The sequence below is a fragment of the Styela clava genome, chromosome 3 (genome assembly GCF_964204865.1).
Source record: "Styela clava chromosome 3, kaStyClav1.hap1.2, whole genome shotgun sequence".
Taxonomy (NCBI): Eukaryota; Metazoa; Chordata; class Ascidiacea; order Stolidobranchia; family Styelidae; genus Styela; species Styela clava.
In genome coordinates, this window is record NC_135252.1 from 14395231 (window position 1) to 14416809 (window position 21579).

At 34.3% G+C, this 21579-nt stretch overlaps 1 protein-coding gene and 1 long non-coding RNA gene across 2 annotated transcripts; one reads left to right on the forward strand and one right to left on the reverse strand.

Moving 5' to 3' along the window:
• Positions 1–1211: 1211 nt before the first annotated feature.
• On the reverse strand, positions 1212–12379 carry LOC120341750 (zonadhesin-like). The gene is made up of 19 exons (XM_078111058.1): positions 12224–12379; positions 11736–11801; positions 11392–11472; positions 10975–11043; positions 10740–10838; positions 9753–9923; positions 9183–9371; positions 8767–8913; positions 8209–8304; positions 7155–7328; positions 6813–7001; positions 6391–6537; positions 5828–5923; positions 4788–4961; positions 4446–4634; positions 4025–4171; positions 3456–3551; positions 2417–2590; positions 1212–1417 (listed from the first exon to the last, which is right to left on the reverse strand). The coding sequence occupies exons 1-19, from the start codon at positions 12300–12302 to the stop codon at positions 1338–1340; spliced, it is 2463 nt and encodes an 820-aa protein (XP_077967184.1). The 5' UTR covers positions 12303–12379; the 3' UTR covers positions 1212–1337.
• Positions 12380–17549: 5170 nt separating this feature from the next.
• LOC144421091 (uncharacterized) lies at positions 17550–19716 on the forward strand. Its single transcript, XR_013474948.1, has 2 exons — positions 17550–17742; positions 18455–19716. It is a non-coding gene; the product is annotated as an uncharacterized LOC144421091 (long non-coding RNA).
• The last annotated feature ends 1863 nt before the right edge of the window (positions 19717–21579 follow it).

The window sequence follows — 21579 nt, forward strand, 5'->3', positions numbered from 1 at the left end:
TCGGAAATTCACCGCAATTGCGTATTCGTTAAAAGAGCCGACGTTTTAAGTGTATAACGACTTTTTCTGTCGCACAATATTCAATCCATGACAACGACGAGAATTTAGAATGTTTTTCTATTATAATTTAATTGTGTGCAAGATAACTCTCGGTTGCGTAGACTTACGACAAGATGAGAGCATTACTTCTTTAAAATGTCACTGCAATCTGCGAACATAATAATGTGAGAATTTATTGCCCAATTATATTTAGTTTTGATACATATATTTTGCAATCTCGCGAATTTGGTATTGCAAAAACAAAACAACAAAAAACTCGAAAAATAGAATGACAATCCGTGGAAACAAAAATGCGTGCCCGGTTATATTTTTTTTTTCGTATTTTTGTGAATTCGACAAATCTGAGCTGTCCGTACAACACTTATGGGGTTCTAGGACTGTACGTACCAATGTGGCAATAACGCAAAGAATCCTAAGGAAAATGCCCTGGTACGTATACTGCGGTAGCACCCAAAATTTTGCGATTTGCAATTTCTAAAAAGCGTTTTTAATCGGTCGCGGACTATCATAAAAGAGAACTTTTGGTGTTCTCCGTTTTATTTTTAGTATTTTGTATTGCCGCTTTTCAATTTTGAAATTTTGGGTTGCCACCATTGACGCCTACCACCTACCACCTACCATCACCTCGTTGCCCAAACTCGCGAGAAACACCACTTAAGTATCTGTCGAAGGATGTATAGACTCGTGTTTTCGTCGGAATTCTGCAAGTGAGTTATGAAATCTAACCTGTTACCAAATTTTCGAATAGTAAATTGCTATTCTAATAGTTGAATATTCGAATATACGCCCAGCCTTACTCAGTAACCAGTAATTATTGACTCGATTATTATTGTGTAAATAAACTTGCTTTTTATGTTCTATGTGAATTCTAACGTAAATCGTAACTTGGCTAATAGTTCAGTTTTGCAAAAACGTTCGCGGCCCGCAGTAAATTTCTGGCTCGTTGCAGACTCATTCAAACGCTCCGCAGACTAATTTGAGACCGCGGACTCGGGTTGGGAAACACTAGGAAAAATTATAGTGGAATATTCCTCGTAGAAGTGATTCTTGGATATACCAGTGTCAACCAAATATTTTTTTAAATCATGTTTCCTATTTTTACTATGTTAATTAACTAAATTGTTCCTCGAAAATAAAAAGCACGAGACACATTTGAATGCTGAATATATTGTATTAGGAGAAATATGGTGATTTAATTCTGTGATTTACCCACGATAATTAAAGCATATTCTTTCACAATAGTGTAACAAGTATTTGGACTTGTCAAGGTTTTATTATTACGGACAATAAATTCCAACGCACACACAATTTCCCGAAACGCATTTCCATCCTGGTTTACAACGAGGGCGACATTGTTCTGTAGAAAGAATGAAAATTAATATCAGTATTGGTTAGTCGATATTTCAAAAAGGGGATTATTTCGTTTCAGAAAATTGAGAAACAAGAGGAATATTAAGTAATCATTGCTAATTAAAGCAGGTCGTGAATTGCACCAACTCGAGAGTACTTTATATTTGAGTTTGAATTTCATATTATTTTACCTACGGTGTGGTCGAGGGCAGTTTTGTAGCAAAGTACATCTAGTGTCATGTTGACTCACTTGGACGAATCCCTTTCTACACTCGCATTTTTTTATTCGGATCGCAGGGGGCACAAATCTCGGGATTTGGGTTTTGGCAAGTGCCCACACAAAACGAAGCACATGTGGTAGGTTTCTCACCATACCCACATTCTAATATTCAATTTATAAGCAAATTCCATTATATGAATATTTTCTATACGACGAGAAAAATGAATAAAGCAAATTTATTTATTGGTTTGAACAGGCAAATGCTTTTCTAATAGTTTATTTGTTCATGTCAAAGGAGAAAGACAAAATGCAGTTTAAATGCATAGAAAGTCATACCTCAATAAAATGAAGCAAGTAATTAGAGGATATAACTCAGAAATTTAGTGTTTTTACAGATATCAAGTATTAAAATAAATCTCATTTGAAATTATAACATGACAGGTATGCTCAATGTCTAAATTCATTTTCCCTTATGACTCATACAATACCGTAATTTTAAAATTGATGGAATTTAATTCAAAATATAAAACCTATAAATGAAAAAGAAACATCTGTCACAGCAAACAAAATATAGATACTTATTCACAGGACATTCTAAAATGGTACAGGTCAAAACTCATTAATCTGAACCAATGATGTTAGAAAGAATGAATCATCGTGGAATTTTTAACAATAAAAATGTCTGCTTAGGGTGTTGTTGTACTTTATATGTATGCAAAATATGGTACTAAAACGAATGTTCAATTTAATTAATATTCTTTGCTAGAAAATATTCTAGAAACCTACTATTAGGACATTGGTATCTTTTCACGCATCCACCATTGTGTTCCAGAAACCCATTAGGACAAACGCAGTACCTGTCCAAATTACATTCCTCTGTACAAACTTGCGGGAATGGTTTTTCACATGTCAATGGACAGTTCGAAGGACATGCTTTGAATATTTTACCGGGAGGACAAGCTGAAAATTAAAATTATCGAAGGTGATAATGATAACAGGTTATCATCGCTAAATGAAAAACTAATATAACGCAGCGACATCACGTATTCGTTTTGGAAAATTGTGTTAGAAACAATGAATTCTATACAAAAATAAGTTTCGAGTTAAATTCAGGAATCACGATGGAATTAAACAGACAAGCATACTCGTAATTGACGGAGAAATATTAGTTTGATATTCCAGAGAAATATGCTGTTGGGTTATGACTGTTATTGACGATATTGAATTATATATAAAATATATAACGCAAAATTTACTTGTATTGGAAATGATTTGCCCACAGGGATATGCAACGTCACAGGAGTCGTGTTCTTATATATTAGCTTCGAAACTACAAATTAGCTTTATTTATTTATTTTTGTTTAGTTTATAAAATAAAGAGGCTTCTCTTCATTTCAACGGTACCTGCGGAATCATGTTTACTTGGAATAACAAAAATATTATCAACTTGAATATGATTCAGAGTTATTTGATAAAACCTCAAATCGGGTTAAACGCAGGTTATAATTAAAAAGTTGTGATCTCAACAGTATGATTAAATCCTTGTTGTTACTAATTATAGAACTGAAACATTCCCGATATACTTCTACACTTATAAGGCATTCGGAAATATTCAATTTTTATACTGTTGTTATACATAAAAGTGCTCATGAAGATTTAGATTAATCAAGCACATGCAAAAAGGTAACTAAGTGATTACTCACGTCTTTCCAAATCATTCGAGTTTTGGAAGGGGTAATGTTACGTATGGCCATAATGTGTTGATATATTTTCACTTGACAATGACTATTGAAAAAATAAATTGTAAAAGATTAATCATCCTTACTGACGCATCTTCCATTGTAAAAGTCTCCTCTTCTGCAAACGCATCTGCCATCTTCACATACTTGACCAGGCGCACATGATGATGAACACGTGGACACTTGAAATAAAATTACTCTTTTACTCACTGACACATTTGTTTCCTCTATACCCTTTTTCACACACACATTTTGCATTTTTACAGATACTGTTAGGGGGACAATATAATGGGCAGGTTTTATCTGAAAATCCAGAAGAAAAAAAAACCGAAAAACAATGATAAACGTATATATCTTTGATATATATTCATTTTTTGACCAATCTCATGCTGTATTATTCAACTGAGTTCAATAATTTTTAAACTTAAATCAAAAAGCCTTTATCTTTTTTCATTTGACAAGTTAAGTCTAATTTCTAATTGTTTTACCTCAATTCTAACTTAGACCCCAAAACGACCCAAATATGTAGGTCTAATTTGCAATTCTGTTATGCCTGCTGAAAGTTTTTGTAAAACTGTTTTGGTATATCAGCGTTTTGATGTTATAATTATAACTAGAGAGATTGGTTTTCCTGGAGAGTATAAAAGTCACTTACATGACACGCAAACTCCATTTTTTCTGTAATGTCCTGGTAGACATTCGCATATCCCATCTGGGCAATGTTCGTTCGGGGGACATCGTCTACGACATTGACACTTTCCGTCAATACAATCACTTCCAGGCGGACAATTTTTTTTACACACTAAAAAAATATGACATCAAGAAAAATTAAAATTATGTATTGATTGTGATTCAGAGTCATTCATATTCAATGAATAGTTTGCCGTTTGTCGTTGAATGATCAACGTTACCTCATAGTAATAATTCAGTTTTCACAGTCAATTTGAAACTCTCCATAGTGTGGCGTCATTAACTTTTATTCATAGATATTTATGAGCATGAACCACAACTTTTATGACATTGTAGAAAATTGAATTGTTAACTGGTAAGTTTCAGGTTTATATTATTTTACTTACGTTGCGGTCGAGGGCAGTTTTGTAGCAAAGTACATCTAGTGTCATGTTGGCTAACTTGGACGAATCCCTTTCTACACTCGCATTTTCTATTCGGATCGCAGGTGGGGGCACAAATCTCGGGATTTGGGTTTTTGCAAGTGCCCACACAAAACGAAGCACATGCGGTAGGTTTCTCACCATACCCACATTCTGAAAATCATAATAGTCAATTCATAGGTAAATTCAATTATATGAATCTTTTCTATACGACGAAAAAAATGAATGAAGCATATGGATTTATTACTATTTATTAGTGTTTAATTTAACTAATATTTTTTGCTAGAAAATAAACTATAAACCTACTATTAGGACATTGGTCACTTTTCACGCATCCACCATTGTGTTCCAGAAACCCATCAGGACAAACACAGTACCTGTCCAAATTACATTCCTTGGTACAAACTTGCGGGAATGGTTTTTCACATGTCAATGGACAGTTCGAAGGACATGCTTTGAATATTTTACCGGGAGGACAAGCTGAAAATTAAAATAATCGTGGGTGATAATGATAACAGATTATCATCGCTAAATGAGAAACTAATATAACACAGCGACATCACGTATTCGTTTTGGAAAATAGCGTTAGAAACAATGAATTCAATACAAAAATAAGTTTCGAGGTAAATTCACGAATCACGATGGAATCAAACAGACAAGAATACTCGTAATTGACGGAGAAATATTAATTTGATATTCCAGAAAAATATATTGTTGGGTTATGACTGTTATTGACGATATTGAATTATATATAAAATATATAACGCAAAATTTACTTGTATTGGAAATGATTTGCCCACAGGGATATGCAACGTCACAGGAGTCGTGTTCCTATATATTAGCTTCGAAACTACAAATTAGCTTTATTTATTCATTTTTGTTTAGTTTTATAACATAAAGAGGCTTTTCTTCATTTCAACGGTACCTGCGGAATCATGTTTACTTGGAATACCAAAAATATTATCAACTTGAATATGATTCAGAGTTATTTGATAAAACCTCAAATCGGGTTAAACGCAGGTTATAATTAAAAAGTTGTGATCTCAACAGTATGATTAAATCATTGTTGTTACTAATTATAGAACTGAAACATTCCCGATATACTTCTACACTTATCAGGTATTCGGAAATATTCAATTTTTATACTGTTGTTATACATAAAAGTGCTCATGAAGATTTAGATTAATCAAGCACATGCAAAAAGGTAACTAAGTGATTACTCACGTCTTTCCAAATCATTTGAGTTTTGGAAGGGGTAATGTTACGTATGGCCATAATGTGTTGATATATTTTCACTTGACAATGACTATTGAAAAAATAAATTGTAAAAGATTAATTATCCTTACTGACGCATCTTCCATTGTAAAAGTCTCCTCTTCTGCAAACGCATCTGCCATCTTCACATACTTGACCAGGCGCACATGATGATGAACACGTGGACACTTGAAATAAAATTACTCTTTTACTCACTGACACATTTGTTTCCTCTATACCCTTTTTCACACACATTTTGCATTTTTACAGATACTGTTAGGGGGACTATATAATGGGCAGGTTTATCTGAAAATTCAGAAAAAAAAAACGAAAAACAATCATAAACGTATATATCTTTGATATATATTCATTTTTCGACCAATCTCATGCTGTATTATTCAACTGAATTCAATAATTTTTAAACTTGAATCAAAAAGCCTTTATCTTTTTTCATTTGACAAGTTAAGTCTAATTTCTAATTGTTTTACCTCAATTCTAACTTAGACCTCAAAACGACCTAATTATGTAGGTCTAATATGCAACTCTGTTATGCCTGCTGAAAGTTTTTGTAACACTGTTTTGGTATATCAGCGTTTTGATGTTATAATTATAACTAGCAAGTTTGGTTTTCCTGGAGAGTATAAAAGCCACTTACATGACACGCAAACTCCCTTTTTTCTGTAATGTCCTGGTAGACATTCGCATATCCCATCTGGGCAATGTTCGTTCGGGGGACATCTTCTACGACATTGACACCTTCCGTCAATACAATCACTTCCAGGCGGACAATTTTTTTTACACACTGAAAAAAAATTTAACATCAAGAAAAATTAAAATATGTATTGATTGTGATTCAGAGTCATTCATATTCAATGAATAGTTTGCCGTTTGTCGTTGAATGATCAACGTTACCTCATAGTAATAATTCAGTTTTCACAGTCAATTTGAAACTTTCCATAGTGTGGCGTCATTAACTTCCATTCATAGTTATTTATGAGCCTGAACTACAACTTTTATGACATTGCAGAAAATTGAATCGTTAACTGGTAAGTTTCAAGTTTATAATATTTTACTTACGTTGCGGCCGAGGGCAGTTTTGTAGCAAAGTACATCTAGTGTCATGTTGGCTAACTTGGACGAATCCCTTTCTACACTCGCATTTTCTATTCGGATCGCAGGTGGGGGCACAAATCTCGGGATTTGGGTTTTTGCAAGTGCCCACACAAAACGAAGCACATGCGGTAGGTTTCTCACCATACCCACATTCTGAAAATCATAATAGTCAATTCATAGGTAAATTCAATTATATGAATCTTTTCTATACGACGAAAAAAATGAATGAAGCATATGGATTTATTACTATTTATTAGTGTTTAATTTAACTAATATTTTTTGCTAGAAAATAAACTATAAACCTACTATTAGGACATTGGTCACTTTTCACGCATCCACCATTGTGTTCCAGAAACCCATCAGGACAAACACAGTACCTGTCCAAATTACATTCCTTGGTACAAACTTGCGGGAATGGTTTTTCACATGTCAATGGACAGTTCGAAGGACATGCTTTGAATATTTTACCGGGAGGACAAGCTGAAAATTAAAATAATCGTGGGTGATAATGATAACAGATTATCATCGCTAAATGAGAAACTAATATAACACAGCGACATCACGTATTCGTTTTGGAAAATAGTGTTAGAAACAATGAATTCAATACAAAAATGGGTTTCGAGGTAAATTCACGAATCACGATGAATGACAAGCATACTCGTAATTGACGGAGAAATACTAGTTTGAAAATTTGATATTTTGATATTCCAGAGAAATATGTTGTTGGGTTATGACTTTTATTGACGATATTGTTGTGTATATTTTCAATGAAATATATAACGCAAAATTTACTTCTATTGGAAATGATTTGCCCGCAGGGATAGGCAACGTCACAGGAGTCGTGTTCTTATATATTAGCTTCGAAACTACAAATTAGCTTTATTCATTCACTTTTGTTCAGTTTATGACATATTGAGAGGTTTTTATTCATTTCAAAGATACCTGCGGAATCATGTTTACTTGGAATAACAAAAATATTATTAACTTAAATATGATTCAGAGTTATTTGATAAAACCTCAAATCGGTTTAAACGCAAGTTATAATTAAAAAGTTGTGGTCTCCACAGTATGATTAAATCATGGTTGTTACTAATTATAGAACTGAAACATTCCCGATATACTTCTACACTTATCAGGTATTCGAAAATATTCAATTTTTATACTGTTATACATAAAAGTACGCATGAAGATTTAGATTAATCAAGCACATGCAAAAAGATAACTAAGTGATTACTCACGTCTTTCTAAATAATTTGAGTTTTGGAAGGGGTAATGTTACGTATGGCCATAATGTGTTGATATATTTTCACTTGACAATGATTATTGAAAAAATAAATTGTAAAAGATTAATCATCCTTACTGACGCATCTTCCATTGTAAAAGTCTCCTCTTCTGCAAACGCATCTGCCATCTTCACATACTTGACCAGTCGCACATGATGATGAACACGTGGACACTTGAAATAAAATTACTCTTTTACTCACTGACATATTTGTTTCCTCTATACCCTTTTTCACACACACATTTTTCATTTTTACAGATACTGTTAGGGGGACAATATATTGGGCAGGTTTTATCTGAAAATCCAGAAAAAAAATGAAAAACAATCATATATCGTTGATATAAATGCATTTTTCGACCAATCTCATGCTGTATTATTCAACTGAATTCAATAATTTTCAAACATGAGTCAAAAAGCCTTTATCTTTATTTCATTTGACAAGTTAAGTCTAATTTCTAATTGTTTTACCTCAATTATAACTTAGAACCCAAAACGACCCAAATATGTAGGTCTAATATGCAACTCTGTTATGCCTGCTGAAAGTTTTTTGTAACACTGTTTTGGTATATCAGCGTTTTGATGTTATAATTATAACTAGCAAGTTTGGTTTTCCTGGAGAGTATAAAAGCCACTTACATGACACGCAAACTCCCTTTTTTCTGTAATGTCCTGGTAGACATTCGCATATCCCATCTGGGCAATGTTCGTTCGGGGGACATCGTCTACGACATTGACACCTTCCGTCAATACAATCACTTCCAGGCGGACAATTTTTTTTACACACTGAAAAAAATTTAACATCAAGAAAAATTAAAATATGTATTGATTGTGATTCAGAGTCATTCATATTCAATGAATAGTTTGCCGTTTGTCGTTGAATGATCAACGTTACCTCATAGTGATAATTCAGTTTTCACAGTCAATTTGAAACTTTCCATAGTGTCATTAACTTCCATTCATAGTTATTTATGAGCCTGAACCACAACTTTTATGACATTGCAGAAAATTGAATCGTTAACTGGTAAGTTTCAAGTTTATAATATTTTACTTACGTTGCGGCCGAGGGCAGTTTTGTAGCAAAGTACATCTAGTGTCATGTTGGCTAACTTGGACGAATCCCTTTCTACACTCGCATTTTCTATTCGGATCGCAGGCGGGGGCACAAATCTCGGGATTTGGGTTTTTGCAAGTGCCCACACAAAACGAAGCACATGCGGTAGGTTTCTCACCATACCCACATTCTGAAAATCATAATAGTCAATTTATAAGTAAATTCAATTATATGAATCTTTTCTATACGACGCTAAAAATGGATAAAGCAAATGGATTTATTAGTTTGGACTGGAAAATGCTTTTCTAATAGCTCATTTGTTCATGTTAAATGAGATAGACAAATGCAGTTAAAATACATACTAAGCCATACTTCAATAAAATTAAGCAAGTGATTAGAGGATATAACTAAGAAATTTAGTGTTTTTACAGATATCAAGTATCATAGAATTTTCACCAATAAAAATGTCTGCTTAGGGTGTTGTTGTACATTTTATGTATCCAAAATATGTATTAAAACGATTGTTTAATTTATTTAATATTCTTTGCTAGAACATAATCTATGAACCTACTAGTAGGACATTGGTGTCGTTTCACGCATCCACCATTGTGTTCCAGCAGCCCATCAGGACACACACAATACCTGTCCAATTTACATTCCTTGGTACAAGCTTGCGGAAATGGTTTTTCACATGTCGGTGGACAGTTCGAACATGGTTTGAATATTTTACCGGGAGGACAAGCTGGAAATCAAAACATTCGTAGGTGATAATGATAACAGATTATTATCGTTAAATGAGAAACTAATATAACGCAGCGACATCACGTATTCGTTTTGGAAAATTGTGTTAGAAACAATAAATTTCATAGAAAAAAAAGTTTCGAGGTAAATTCACGAATCACGATGGAATCAAACAGACAAGCATACTCGTAATTGACGGAGAAATATTAGTTTGAAAACTTGATATTTTGATATTCCAGAGGAATATGTTGTTGGGTTATGACTTTTATTGACGATATTGATGTATATATTTTCAATGAAATATATAACGCGAAATTTACTTGTATTAGAAATGATTTGCCCGCAGGGATAGACAACGTCACAGAAGTCGTGTTCTTATATATATATTAGCAAAGATACCTGCGGAATCATGTTTACTTGAAATAACAAAAATATTATCAACTTAAATATGATTCAGAGGTATTTGATAAAACCTCAAATCGGGTTAAACGCAGGTTATAATTAAAAAGTTGCGATCTATACAGTAGGTTCAAATCATGGTTGTTACTAATTATAGAACTGAAACATTTCTGATATACTTCTACATTTATCAGGTATTCGAAAATATTCAATTTTTATACTGTTATACATAAAAGTGCACATGGACATTTAGATTAATCGAGCACATGCAAAAAGGTAACTAAGTTATTACTCAAGTCTTTCCAAATCATTTGAGTTTTGGAAGGGGTAATGTTACGTATGGCCATAATGTGTTGATATATTTTCACTTTACAATAACTATTGAAAAATTAAATTGTAAAATATTAATGATTCTTACTGACGCATCTTCCATTGTAAAAGTCTCCTCTTCTGCAAACGCATCTACCATCTTTACATACTTGACCAGACGCACATGGTGATGAACACGTATTTGGATCTGTAAACGAACGGAAGTCAAGCAATTTTGCACTTGTTCACTTAAATCAAATAAAAGCAAATTCAGAATAACAATAAAACTATATACAGCAAAAATGAAACTCTTCGACTATAACATTAATATCTCATAGACTTACCAACACATATTCCATCAATACATATCTGTCCTACAATGCATGTAACTGCTGCACATGAAGTACTTCTTCCTGTATATGGAGTGTTGTCTTGTTTATTCAAAAGTAATACTGTGCAACGGTTTTATCGCGTGCGGAAAGTGCATTTATATTATCAAAATTATCTTTAACAAAATTACATATTTTAACAAATTTCAAACATGAGCATTGTATATCTATATATGTTGGTTTTTCTGGTGATTACTGTATCCTAGCCTATAACATAACCTAAAGGATGTTTACGCCTGAACTGCTATCTGGAGATTCTAATTATAATAGTACCCAAAACATGCTCTTTATGAGAATTCACTGAAAAGACATTCATTTGTTATTGTATAATGAAATTGTTTAAAATTCGAGAATATGCAATTGTATACGTACGGACGCATTCGCCAAACCGACAGTCTTCCGTATGTTTGCACGGGGGCCAGCATTCACCAGGTGGTATACCGATGGCTATAACTGAAAAAAGATTTTAAAAAGTAATAAATAAACATGATATTTTCTTTCTTTCGTATTTTTACGTTATTTTGAAATAAGAAATCACTTAGTATGCAGATGTACCCTTATACGCGCTTGAACAGCACACACATAATTTATTACGTAAATTTTTTATCATTTCTATCATTTTTGACAAAGTATACAATTTTTAAATATATTGTTAACCAGTACTGTGAAAATTGCCTAACTTGACAGTTTTCCACACCTATACAGATATAACTTACGATCGATACATCTTCCGTCAACACATTGTTTATGAGGTGGACAACCAGTAACCTCACACGGGGGAACTGAAAAATAATTTTGGTAGAAAATTATTCTCAAAAAAACGCTGTTTATGCCTGAATATTTTAGTATATAGTAGACACAATATTCTCATCATATCAGCAAGCATAGCCAATGAAATGGTCGGAAGGTATTCAGACAAAATAAATTCATTTCAATTATATTGCGTTCTCAGATCTCAATTAACACCATTGTAATGTTTTTTATTACAATAATATTATGGGATGTATTTCAAAGCTATCACTGTTTTCTGACATATTTTATTCTATGATCAGTAATGTTTTCACTGTTTCAAATAACGTGTTGTGAATATGAAAAAGATAATATATCAATACACTACTTGTCTCTTTAAATGATAAATTTGTAAAAAATGATATATACAATACAACAAAATTAATGTTACATTTATGTCTATTTTTCAACTTACCGTATTTGTCAACTGATAAGCATGACGCGGTGACAAATACAAAACTCGTCAAACACAAACTCGATAAAATGGAGGCCATATTAGCAATATGAACCTCTCAGTATCAAACAAGTTCTAGTTTAATGATTTCAACACGCGAATTACATTTATATATACCTATAGGAAAAGCGACAGTTGTTTTCTCCTCCTTGACTAATCTAAAAATATGATTTAAGTTCACGGTTTGCAAAATTGATTAAATCAAATTTTCAGCTTGTTTGCTGTAATAAAATAACAGTCATTCACGTGAATTATACAGTAATTGCTTTAATAATTCATTGAAAATTTTCTTGTTAAAGAAAATAATCGAGTATGCTTATGTATATAACTGAAACGAATCATGTCATCCTTTTTCTACCATTTTTTGATCAACTATTTCATTACTATCACAAAGTTACAAAGATATGACAAGTACTTCACTATTTTTTTTAAAATTGTTGATTGCACAGGTATTGTTGCTCGAGAAAAGATTTTAAACTTATCGATTAAATTCGATTGCTTCGATGTAACATTTTAAGTTTAATTTCAAGTTACAATTTTAAACTTAATAGACTTTTGTAAAAATACATCTATTGGGAAGGTTTCATAATTACAAGGAAAGCTAACCTCAAATTTGGCATTGTAACGCCTATCGGTTGAGATGTGCAATTTGATGGTTTCTGAACAAGATCTCAGAAAACATTTTTTATCGACCTTGTTAGACACTGCCCTTTTAAGATAGAAATTATGCACAATAAAACACATTTGTACACATCCGATCAGCGTGAATATTACCACGCAGTATAGTTCTACGATTTTAAAGCAACTCTATTTCTAAAATTAGGATTCCGTCACAAAAGTAAACAAACACTATAGACCTGGCATCTTGGCGTTATTCACAATGCTAATATTGATGTGATTTCAATGGGCGAGTGAATTTTTTACCGAAGTTTGGTTATACTATGTATTCATGCAGTTTTTATTCTATACCAAACTGTTTTCAATTTCCAGATCAATCTATCAGTCAACTTCAATTTTCAAAATTTTGGAAGTTTCGAAAGTTTGTTTCGTGCACGTTTTTAGAAATTCGTGAAATTGGCGCATTGTCTGAACTTAGTTTTGTCTTTACATAACACTTGACATTCATCGTAAATTCCCCGATTAATCAATTATGAACTGGCGAATATAGCGTGCAAAATATTGCATTCATTGCATACTTTTGCAATTGCGTTGCAAATCACGAGAGTTATGAAAAAAATCTTTCATTCAGTAAATGCAGTTTTGTCCTGATTAATATGCGATTTATATATTGAAAAAAACGTTTTGCTTTTAACATAATCGTGTAGATTTAATGCGTTCAATTAAAGCAAATTCGACCTGTTTACGAGTTTTAATATTGTTAATATTTAACTAGAACAGAATATTTAACTAGAATTGATTAGGCAACAGGCTGAAACTCCCGATTACAAGCTTTCTTCACAAAATCACCGGCACATTCATTTCTTCCCAGAAATAGATGATGGTTTACAACCAGTCACATCACGGCCTACGAAAGGGAATGTCCATGACCAAACTTGACTGGTGTTAAAGCTTGATAGACACGTTTGCGGCAAGCAATAAAAAGGTTAGGCTGGTCTGGCATATGCCAATGGCCACGAGACAATACAGGAAATATATACAAAAGTTTATGGCATTACTTGAGTTTATTCACACAAATAATCAAATTTAATCCAACACCGCCAGGTTAATACTATATATATTACGGATTTGGCTATACATGACTTAATTTATCATTATTAGTTTATGCCCAACAATCTGTTATAGACGGGAACAAAATATCCATGGTGCAACGTGTTTATTAAAGCAATAAAAATTGTTGGAAAAAGTAGATGTATTAGATCTGTTCATCAAATAAATAAAGCTTCGAGCTAATAAATAAATACAGTTTTAACGTTGAGCGCAAAAAAAGATATCGTAAGATTTTAATCTCTTTAACCACAGTTTCTAGATCAATATGATTTCGATGACTCCAATTCATCGCCCATAACGTGTATTTCCTGATTTATATTTTGTGAGATAACTAAATGAAAATACTACATATACGTAATAGTTTACGCCGCCGCTTTACAAGCTAGCAAATAGATTCAAACACTTTTATGAAATATATTTGGCAAAAACTTTCTATTTAATTATGATTAGATAGAACTAAGCCGTATTTCTATATAATTGTGAAATTGCCCATTGAGCATTCTAGAGAGTTTTATATTTAACAACAAGCGTCTTAATTAACGAAATGAAAAACAGGAAATTCCAATATAACTCGTTTGTCAACACGAGACTGCGGGTATGGTTAATAATGTGTTGTGTTTGTTTCACGAACTCGGAAGATATATTGAGCAATCATTGGCGACGAACGCTGAGTACAATTATAGCAAATAATTTTCAACCTAGGTTTACAAATTAATTTCATTTTGATTACTATTTTTCGTGTCGGCTTTGATCGTTCTTATCACCAACGTAAAATAAAAAATGAACAATAACTTTGCTACTGGCTCCGAGATTCGTTGTGTTTTTCTGTATGCATTTTAGTGCGGTGACCGGAAATTTGCACCCACGTACATTTGAACCCATACATTTGAACTGATGTATCCGCAGGTTCAATCTATATGCGGGTGATAAAATCCACGGATTGTGCATTGTGCAATCCAAGTCTTTATTTCAACAACGAGCAGGTGACGTCCCTTGTTCACGTGCATTTACCAGATTTTTGAATTCGTAAACTGCTATTTTAATATCCGACACCAATTCGAATATTTTGCCCAGACCTACTCGGTAACCCGTAATTGAATATTGACTTGATCGATTTTATGTAAATAAACTTGTGTTTGATGCAATATGTGAACATTTACGTATTTCCGAACTTGACTGGTATTAAAGCTTGATAGACACGTTTGCGGCAAGCAATTAATTTTGTCATGCGAAAGTGGCTTGCGAGACGTAAAAGGTTAGGCTGGTCTGGCAAATGCCAATGGCCACGAAACAATATACGTAATATATACAAAAGTCTATGTCATTACTTGAGTTCAATCACACAAATAATCAAATTTAATCCAAGACCGCCAGGTTAATATTATATTACGGATTTGGCTATACATGATTTGATATATTAGTATTAGCTTATGCTCAACATTCTGTTATAGACAGGAACAAAATACCAATGGTGCAATGTGTTTATTAAGGCAATAAATAATCGCTGAAAAAAGTGAATATATTAGATCTGTTCATCAAATAAATAAAGCTTCGAGCTAATAAATAAATACAGTTTTAAAATTGCGCGCAAAAAATGATATCGTAAGATTTTAATCTTTTTTGCGGCATCACAGCTAGGAAATTGATTCAAACAATTTTATGAAATAGATTGTGCAAGAACTTTCTATTTAAATATGGTGAGATACAAAAAGCCGTATTCCTATATTATTGTGAATTTGCCCATTAAGCATTTCAGAGAATGTTAAATTTAACAACAAGCGTCTTAACGAAATAAAAAAAAAACAGTAGTATGCATTCAAATAATCTTATTGTAGAATATATATTTAAAAACATTTCGTCACGCCAACTGCAGTTTGAAACTTTTTGTCTCTGGCTGAGCTTAGATACCAATTGGCACTCATGTAAACTGGTAAGACTGTAAGAGGCACGCGATGAAGCAGATACTAAGAGTATCCATCCCCCAGCTGTCATTTGAGTGGGTACACTGTAAAAAATATTAGGGGCGATTTACAACCAAACGCGCGGCAGCAGCGATGCCATGCACTTTGTTGTAAACACCATATACAACTTCAGATGTATTGGATCGTTGCAAGCGGTTGTAATTTTACAACCAAATGTATGTACTAGGCAAAGCAGTGGGTTGGATGTCTCCGATTTTTACAGCCATAGCGATGCTAACCTTAACTACAAGAAGAAGTTGTAATACTAAACAACATCCGCAAAGTAACTCGATTAACCCTCATTCCACCACCTGAAGAAATGAAATACAATTGAAAAGAAATCACTTTTAATAGAATATGTGATCAAATATTAGCAACGAAACAGTATCAAATACACTCGAGAAGTGATTGTCTCCGCCAGCAAAATAGTTCATTTCATCTCTTCAAATAGGTGGAAACCATTTGAGGTAGATTCAACATTGCAGTGGCCCCTGTCATTTTTTCTTGCACTTTTTGATTTCTCTGGCTGTTTATTTTGACAATTCGACTGAAAAAAAATGGCATAGCTTGAATAAAATGCAAACAAGTAGTTGAGTGAGAAGTCAACATATTTACATATGTTATATCTTGATCTTCTGGGGTAAAATGATTCCATTAGCAAAGTGGTAGATTCATATTATATTCAATGCTCAGAAGAAGTTAAATTTATTATCAATCTCTCCTGAAGCTCGCAATTATATCATTATCACTCCAAACAATGAAAATTGTTATATAAAAAGACAAAAAACTATGTTTGAATTTATTTGCCTATTCATTGCACAAAAATCAACTTAGTGCAAGGAGGCTCACTATATACAGTAATATGATGCTCATATGTATAAGAAAGGCTTTGATTTATTAAACAGTTAAATTCATACCATTGCCATCGAAAAATGAAACACCAATAGGCTACCAGTTCCTGATCTTTCTAGAAATTCGTTTGTAGTGTTGATACAATGACAGACTTGATAAGGGCCAAATGCGAATGCCCCAGAGGTAAAATGGCAGGATATGTTTTTCCACTTTCGAACTGAAAGGAATCAGCAGATTGAGGATGTATGAAAATGATATAGGCATAAAAAGTTCACGACTTTCTACTGCAGTAGCTAATCTTGCAGTTTCACTAGAGATGTCATAAATTAGAAGATCATAAATTAACTCACCTTGCAAAACCTGAAGATCTACCGGTAGCCTAGTCTACAGCACCAGTAGTCCAGAGTTTACAACCTAGGTAACGGTATTTCTTTCTCCAAACTTTCTGTTTTACAACCTTCAGGCACCATAGTGTAAAATATACAGGTTCACACTTTCAAACTAGGCTACTTCAATTGTTTTGAGAGTCGAACCAAGCCAAGTTGCATCCTAGCGAAACTAGAATCTAAACAGCCATTTTGGCGGGAAGGTACGTCAGGCTTTGGCGGAGCAATGAGCATATAGAGGACTTGCACGGGTCACGTGACCTTGTTTACTGGACGGCAATAAAACAAAAACGTCCATTTGGCTCCTGTCAGTTGCAAGTCGGGTTATACGTTTCCGTTTTGTTTGGCTGTTGAAAATGGTTATTTCGTATTGTTCCGCTGGCTGTACGTATAATATAGACAACGAAATGGATCTTCAGTTATATTCCACTGTTTTCCAAAGATCCGGAACGTCGCGCAATGTGGATATCATCTATTGGCAGGACTGCTTGGTGTCAAGTCCAGAAGCCATCTCACTTGTGTTTCACTGTTTGCGGACAGCACTTCGTTGATGGTAAGTCATAATGTGCCGTTATCAATTTTTTTGAATATTCATAAGCTCCATCATTTCAATGGAAAGCAGATGACAAACTACTGTTATTGGTAGGCGTAGGCCTACTTGCAGAGTTGCAGACTTGACTCGTGTAAGGTATTAATCAATAATTGCCATATGGTATTGTTTCCCTAGTTCGCAGGTAATCTATTAGTAAGTGTGAAAAGTTGAATAGATAACTAAAGTTTAACGCCAGTGCTAATGCAAAAAATAACCAGAATTCAATTGAATTCTCCATCTAAGAATACGCTCGCCACCGCATCTCTGATCCCCCTGGGAGTTTCACAGGTTCCAATCCCATGCGGGGATAGTTATGTGTGAGGGAATTGCAGCTCTCATCCCACTGAGGGTGGTTCACACGACCGCTGGTCGATTACGACATCCCCCACCATCAAGTCCATGCTTCTAAAACAAATAACTGGCTAACTAATCCCGACATAGAATGGTAATCGTACGATGTTGCACCTTGCAATCTGTCCCCAACCACAGATAAATTCTATCCTAAAAACTACCCACATTGGTAGGCATAGTTGCGTTTTAAATTGAAAGAAATCTTCATTAATGGTCAGAAGGTGTTGCCTGATTGTTTTGTTAGTTAGCAGGTAATTTATTACTGATCTGATACACAAACTTGGCACTGTCAAATGATGATTAGTGTTTAATTCATTTTCAGGAAAAAGGGAAGATAACCCATTATCAGCTGCTTATATGTCCCATCGATATTTGAATTTTCGCCATCCCGAGAGAGGAAGAGAATAGTTAGAAAAAGGGGGATTTTGAAGAAAGGCAAAAGGCAGGACCATTTCAACAAATTCTGTTAACTTGTATGAGTTGCAATATTAATTTGCAGTTGTTAGCATAGACATTTAATGTGTCTTTCGACTAGACCTACCACACTTTAAAAAAAGCCGCCTACACCCCTTTTCACTAGAACCATAATACTGTAAAATATTTGATAGAAATTACCCCCGAGGCATCATATCTTCTATTTGAAAGGGCTGTGGAGGCAGATACATTTTTTACTCTAAATTATGGAATGTTACTTCCAGGTTATCTTATCCTTGCTTATAGATATCTTGAGGTTAGTGACTCCAACTGACCCATGCATGCCACACTGAAAATTCTCTTGTGTACCCATAAAATAATAAGGCTGTTGGAGCCTTCAGACCTTGAAAACAGTCGAATCTGAGCACGATGGATTCATGTGAAACACGTAATATGCATTTAGAGGCAAAAATATCCCATCCTGAGCAGCACCGATCCACAACCTCCTGCCTATGGAATCAAAACATTAGACAAATTGGTGTACTGTGCGCATTCACAAATCTTTGCGAATCAATTGTGCCTTTTGACTAAAGAAAATTTAGCATTGAAATGGTCAATCTCAATATCAACCTAGTATCTGCAGATAAAACCAATTGTTTTTTAAAAATACATTTTTGATGTGCTTTATTTTTCAAATATAATTTATAATTACTGTAAAGTGTGTGATACATTTGGTACCATGAATACCATTTGCAAATTAGCTTGGGTTACACCCCTTTCAAATAAAAGTTTAGACTCTTAAGTCATATCTCATAATATTCTTTAAATAAAAGGTTGCGGCTAGCCGGCTACCCATCAGAATTTCCTTTCAAATCACAAAGTCGCAATATTACGCCTCGGTAAGTTTCATTGGCAACTGTATCTTGTTGTAGTATCGGTGTCCAACGTTAGACTAAAACCTTCACTACCAGACCCACCGAAACAATTTTTTTTTCTTGATAGGGTCGTCTTGAAGTTGCTTTCGTTAAAGCACAATGGACACTTTATCTCCACCAATCCACAGTAATCACAAGTTACTTTATCATTACGATAAGCATCAATAAATGGATACTGAGGATGTATTATCAAGTCACGCAAGCTGAGGTCTTGTGCCACTGTGGTCTTGTTGCAACTTATAGGCTACTTTGCCATCCATCTATTCCATGGTCGCACCCATATCTGTAAGATAATGGATACAGATAGAGTTTTCATGAAATCTAACGATCAAGGAGTGTGAAATTTAAGTCCATATCCCACCACAGCCACTAGTCGTAAATGAATTTGATGCCGGGTAGCATATCTTTTTTACCAATGACAATAAAAAGACATTTTGGATCAGTTGTACAAGCACCATTAGGATAGGATTTATCTGGGGGGAGCCACTTATTTGTTTTCAGAAGCACGGACTTGGATGGTGGGGAATGGTCGTAACCGATCAGCGGTCATGTGAACCACCCTCGGTGAGAGTAGAGCTGCAATCCTCTCGCACATAACTATCCCCGCATGGGATTGAAACCTGTGAAACTACCAGGGTGATCAGAGAGGCGGTGGCGAGCGTATTCCTGGATGGCGAATTCAATTGAATTCTGGTTATTTTTTGCATGACCACTGGTGTTAAACTTTAGTTATCTATTCAACCTTTCACACTTAGTAATAGATTACCTGCTAATTAGGGAAACAATACCTTATAGCAATTGATTATTAATTCCTTTCTGTCTTACACAAGTCAAGTCTGCAACTGCAAGTAGGCCCACGCCTAGGCCTACTAATAACAGTAGTTTGTCATCTGCTTTCCATTGAAATGAGGGAGCTTGTGAATATTTAAAAAAATTGATAACGGCACACTATCACCACATTATCACTCACCATCAACGAAGTGCTGTCCGCAAACAGTGAAGTAATATGGCTTCTGGACTTGACACCAAGCAGTTCTGCCAATAAACAATAGATGATATCGACATTGCGCGACGTTCCGGATCTTTTGAAATCAGTGGAATATAACTGAAGATCCACTTCGTTGTCTATACTATACGTACAGCCAACGGAACAATACGAAATAACCTTTTTCAACAGCCAAACAAAACAGAAACGTATAATCCGACTTGCAACTGACAGGAGCCAAATGGACGTGTTTGTTTTATTGCCGTCCAGTAACAAAGTCACGTGACCCGTGCAAGTCCTCTATATACAATGAGTGGAAACTTCCAAATATTTGCTCATTAATCCAAAGTGCCCTGCATTTTTTACGTCGTCCAGCTAAATGGTTCGTTGCATATGGAGGAAGCATATCGCTCGCTGCAATAATCCTTTGCTTCGGCCGCGCCGGGTGCGAAATTGGCCGTATTGAGGCTTTTAATTTTTCGATTCGTGTTCGGTTTTGGGTTTCGAAGAATGGTACGTTGAAAGCATACTAACTATAAGCATATGCTCATTGGGAATGCTTATCTATTAGGCAAAAACGTAGCTATAGCACAGAATATGAAGTCAAGTGCGGTTATTTCTACTTATAGCATGGGATTTAGGTACATATTTATCCAGGAGAAAGCAATGGAGATAAGAAGGCTCAAATGTATGGCGAACCACGGTTTCTCACAATCATAGTTTATAAGGTGCTCCATACGAATCCCCAGAGCTCCCCTATTTTAAATTACTCTGTCAGTCTGGGATATCTTGACATTAAAAACGAAGACAAAAATTCGAAGAATAGCAGGGAATCGGCTTTCCTCTCCACCTGGGTAAATATGTTAACCCCATCCTATATCAATAAAAACAATGCCCCACGTCCCCTTTTTCATGGGTCGCATTCCGTTTGTGAAACTTTTTTCATGCGAAACTTCTTCCACAAAAAAGCGGCACCGTCGTCTTACGGTCGCGCATTATGGTTTCGTCAAAACGATATTATTTTGTGTATTATCACTGCAGCGCAATTAATACCGCAAGACTTTTTTATCTTTACCACATGTTATCTTTTTTAGTTGGCGCTAATAATGATAA